Here is a 5000-nt window from a genome sequence, read left to right on the forward strand (position 1 = left end):
CACAATAATGAGAAAACATTATATTTTGAATAATAAAGAAACACTAACGTTAGCTCTAATCCATATCCGTTTTCTTTCAAGTTTCGCGAAAAAAAATATGTGTTATCATTGCAGTATCAAACAAGAAAAAATATTATCTAATATTATGTAAAGAAAAACAACTTTACGAATAATGTTGTTGAATGTAAACAAATAATTCCTCAACGACTTTGACAAAGCAAAATATTTTCAAATTTAATTCAATCTTAGCACATGGTATAACTTAAAAAATTAAATCAAATGAGGAAAAGTCAGTTCTCGAAAAAGACGCAAGTAAAGGAAAGAAAATGGCAAACATCTTGACAGAATTCTTGAGTTGGGGGTATTCATTGAAATCCATTTTCTATCACTGTTTACAGTTCCATTTTCTGTAAGACTCGCAACGGTATACAGGGGTAACTAATGTAGATCCCCAGGATGTATACTAAACTGTCAGGAAAATTTATTTTGATTATAAGTTCGACATTACTATAGCTTGTAAAATGATTTATGGTAAAAGGTACTAACAAGATAATAAATTAGTTATTACACTGATTGAACTTTGAAAAGAATCTTTCATAAAATTATAAAAAGGCAGGAGTCGCAATTATCTGTTTTTTATGGGTTTTTTTAACCAGCGGATGTTCAATATTTATACAAAATCATCCTCTTGAGAACATGATATCAAAGGAAATTAAATGTAATGAATTTTCAAAAACAGATGATAATTTGCGAGCATTACCCGAATTCTTAAGTTAGGGATACTAAATCGAGCCCATTTTCTATCGCTTTATCCCGGTGCCATTTTCTGTTGAACTCGCAATGTGAAACAGGGGTGACTGCTGTAGTCCTAAACGAGCCGTAACATAATCTCAAGAAAACGTAGAATAATGGAAAAACTATCAAAATTATATAATGTAGATACTACAATTGATCTCATTTTCGAAAAGAGACGAACTGGAGTTTATGTGCAGGCGAAAATTATTCATATACAAGCGTTCTCCTTGGAACATGATGCCAAATGACATATAACTTCTCAATTTTAAAATGCATAATTCATGGAAACCGGAAACGACCAGCATCATTAGTCTTCTCGATACATCACCACAGCGAATAAATCGGATTTAAAACGTACAAAACAAAAACAAAACAAGAAACAGAAGAAAATCTCCTCCATTCATACTTTCAAGTCATCTCCCTTAGTTCAGAAGTCGTAACGCCGCCGCAACCAAACAACAACAAATTCTCAGACAACTTACCTTTGCAGGAGTCATGGTGATGGTCAAGCACTTCCTTCTTGACTTTGATGTGACCAAGGAGACCGGGCAGGGTTTGTGTCGGTGACTGGTTGGTGACCGGACTGCCCATTGGTCGGTCGAAGGGGGAAGATAGAAGTCCTGGGAGGGAAAAAATGAGTTTGACAATGAGCATCACATGGAATATAGTTGCGTGGAATTCGTCCCTATATTCTATGTTCTTATGACAAACATGTGTAACTTTTAAAAAACTGACATTCAATGATTTGATTTTGGATGGAAAGAATGAATTCAAGAATATGAATCAAATGTAATGTAATGGCATGGAGCTCGTGTTCGTTTTCTGTTTCCTACAGTAATTATATATCTTTAAGCAATCTTGCATCTACTTAGCTGATTAAAAGTAGAAAGAATGAATTTAAGAATAGAATCAAATGTGATATACTGACACAATACTTCCTTAATTTGTTTTCTGTGCCTACAATAAATATATAATTTAGAGAAAAAGCTGTTCATTCAGCTGATTTATAATATAAACAAAGTACACATTAAATGATTTAATCACTAGTTTGTCAGAATATCACAATAGAATGTCTAGAATGCTATCATAATTAGAAAAATTAATATAGCTTTACTTCATCTCTGAGGAAAAACTATAAGGAAAAATATAGCAATTTTGGGTTAGTACTTAGCACTGCGATGAAGAAATTATTTCCAAAGAATCAGCGTGCCTCATTTCTAAAATGTAAACATTATCCTATCTAGTAAATCTTTCTCCCAGTTAATCTAAGTTCCCTGTAAAAGGTGAAAAAATCTGTTTTGGATGCTTATAATAGCTTATTTTGTAAAACAACCAAAATCTTTAGGGTATTTATTGACTCATGAAGATAGACAACTAGATATTCCATAAATTTACACCCATATGCAGCACCTTTACCACCAGCTTTAATTATATGTACATTATGTAGTGTGACATATTGACAAACACTGAATAAATGCTACTTTGTACATTATACATTATGGGTGATGTACCAAGCCAATAAGAGCATTTATATACACATTCATCATTATTTCCAGAATATCTGAGTATATTACAGGGTACAGCAGGCACATTTTACAGACAAAGGGACAATATCTATTTGCAAAATCACATTGAAGTTGGAAAAGCATGCTCATCTTGGCAATTATCACTTACATGGTAACAATGAAAAAACGGGTAAAAATTATGAACAGCAATGAAAATCTTTACATGTGATGGTCATTAAAAAAGGGAATTCTAGCTTCCTCTACTTTCTTTTTAGCAACCAGATAAAAACAAAAAAAATAATGAAATGGTGATATTTCCTTGGGATTTCTATCTTACAGCCAAAGCTACCATAAAGAGAGGCTGGTAATTACTTTTGATGTGATTCTGTTAAATGCATCAAGCTTATATCCATGTGTAGGGTTTCTACCAAGATTTACATGAAACTAAGAAAGAAAAAAATTCATACCCAAGTCCTCCCAAAATGCCCAATGAGAGATCGGCCACGCTTCTTGAAATAAGAGATGGATTTCATGACATCAGAAATTGGACAAAACAAAGTAATACAGAACATAAATAACAAGTCATATGAAATGAATAAAAGAAAAGCAAATGACCCTTTTCATCATTTCAACCTCTTTAGCCTAGTAGTAAAGAAAACATCCTAACAGTTACATAAACTGGTATGCAATTGTTGTGTTTACTTATCAGTACCTTCCACAGAAGAACAATATAGTCAAGACCTTAGATATGTGTGTGTGAATACGTCCATTCATACTAGAGTCTTGAATCATTAATGAAATCAAGGTAAATGGAGTAGGTTTCATCTTTCTAAGAGGAAAAGAGGTGGGGAAAATGATCTGAAGGACTATATAACCCGATGTTAAGAAACTAAACCCAATAGGCTAGAAGATTATTTTTGTGTACCATCAAAGTACACAATAAAGGGTTATCTACCATGACAAACAATGTTAATATCAATGTTGATTCACAGTACCTCAAAAAATCTCATAAAGGAGTAAATTAGGAAAGAAAGCTCACCTGCTAGCAAGGGATTAGCAGCTGCCACGGAATTTTCTCTTTTGATGTGGCGAGCATCTATCAATCCATTTGCTGAGCCGTTGTTCTGCAAGGCATTCTGGAGCAGGGAGGTGCTGGAGCATCCATTTCCGATTCCGTTTGTCTCGGAGTCATTGAGCAAACTGGCAAAAGATTGGTTGCCATTTGTGTTGTGAAGATTGTTATTACTATTGGAAGAGGCCATTGGATTGTTGATGAGCTGGGAAATGAGGTGATTGTGATTGTGGTTGTGGCCAGAGAGAGGCGACGAGCGGAGGACTGAATTCAGAGTGCTGGTGCTGGACACTGCCTCCAGGGTGCTGGTTGACATGGGTTCCTCGTCGCTCTGCAAGATAATGAGGTCATTGGGGTATTGTAGTGTGTGTACAGGGGTGTCTATATGAGCGAGTAATATAATTAAACCAAGATTATTAATATCTTGAGCTCAAAAAGTACTATATATACACTTTCAACTTTGAAAACTAAACTGGGCGTCTACTTACACTTCCCAACTGCTCCAACTCCTGTTTTATCTGTATCAAATGAAGGTCTGAGGGCGTCTTGGCCGAATCTGTGGGCGTGGCGGGGATGGCGTCCTCCCGCCCACATCGCCCTCGCATTCTCTCGTTTCCGACAGGATTCCCCGACAGGAACGAGTCATCGACCTGCGGGATCTGATGCAATTAGTAAAGAGGAAGTAAGAAAAGGAAAAACGGTGAATTAATAAATTTTAAAAAATCACAAAACAAGCAATGTAATTGAAGCGTTTCCGTGAAATCTTTAGAAGTCAGAAATACGTTTCATTTTCATTTTAAAAACTTGATCGACATCATTCAAATCCCTTCCTTACTGAACTTATTATGTCTACACTTATCGATTAACTCTAGAAGAAAGAGAGCATGATAAAGACAGCGAGAGTTAAATTTCGTTGTCTTAGACAGTAGACTATATAAGAATAAAAATATCCATATTACTTTACACAATCATATATATATTAACTGACTTTCGGTTTCTAATAACACGTCTAAGTACAAATAAAAAACAGAATACACCCTCTTATTAAAGGATCTCCTACCAAAACACACACTCCCCCGAAGCCTCATCAAGACTCACCTCAGCAAAAATATTATCAAGTTCAATGGTAGGATCAGAGATGCTTGTGAAGATCTCATCATCCTCTGTCATTTCGCCAACGAGTCCCTTAAGGTCAGCCTGTGAGAGTTCGGCGAGGTCCCCACATTCAGGGGCTGAGGACGGGTGAGACGAGGCGAGACCTCCGATGACCCCCATTCCCATTGGGGTCATTTGGTCATTGTTATGTCCCCCTGGAGTGGCGCTGTTGTCTGCAGCGTTTCCTCCTCCAGGATCCTGTAGGGGGTAAAGCGGAAATAAGTTCGCTGTATCATCAAGGTTATATTACCTTTATTACCTGTTAGATTAGCACTGGGTAATAACTCAATGACCTAGTATAACTGTTAAATTAGCATCAATTGAGCAAGTTACTTATTTAGCATTAAATAAACGTCTCTTCCCTTGATTAACTAATTAATTTGGTATTAACTTATCAACTTAATATTTACTTAATAAAGCTGTATTCATATGCAGAGTTCCTTAGAGCTACAAACATTACATCTGTTTGGAAT

At 35.7% G+C, this 5000-nt stretch overlaps 1 protein-coding gene across 9 annotated transcripts in view; it reads right to left on the reverse strand.

Moving 5' to 3' along the window:
- The window catches only part of LOC125041704 (ecdysone-induced protein 74EF-like), a 412339-nt gene that overhangs the window by 137062 nt on the left and 270277 nt on the right, over positions 1–5000 (reverse strand). For 7 of the 9 annotated variants that reach the window (XM_047636920.1, XM_047636925.1, XM_047636927.1 and 4 more), the window contains 5 exons: positions 4471–4725; positions 3861–4031; positions 3340–3703; positions 2768–2809; positions 1278–1415 (listed from right to left, as the gene is read on the reverse strand). In XM_047636920.1, coding sequence (XP_047492876.1) covers positions 1278–1415; positions 2768–2809; positions 3340–3703; positions 3861–4031; positions 4471–4725 — 970 coding nt within the window. The remainder of the gene's footprint in view (positions 1–1277; positions 1416–2767; positions 2810–3339; positions 3704–3860; positions 4032–4470; positions 4726–5000) is intronic. The other 2 variants (XM_047636921.1, XM_047636922.1) reach the window with 2 other exon arrangements.

The sequence above is a fragment of the Penaeus chinensis genome, chromosome 31, assembly GCF_019202785.1.
Source record: "Penaeus chinensis breed Huanghai No. 1 chromosome 31, ASM1920278v2, whole genome shotgun sequence".
In the NCBI taxonomy this organism is placed as follows: domain Eukaryota; kingdom Metazoa; phylum Arthropoda; class Malacostraca; order Decapoda; family Penaeidae; genus Penaeus; species Penaeus chinensis.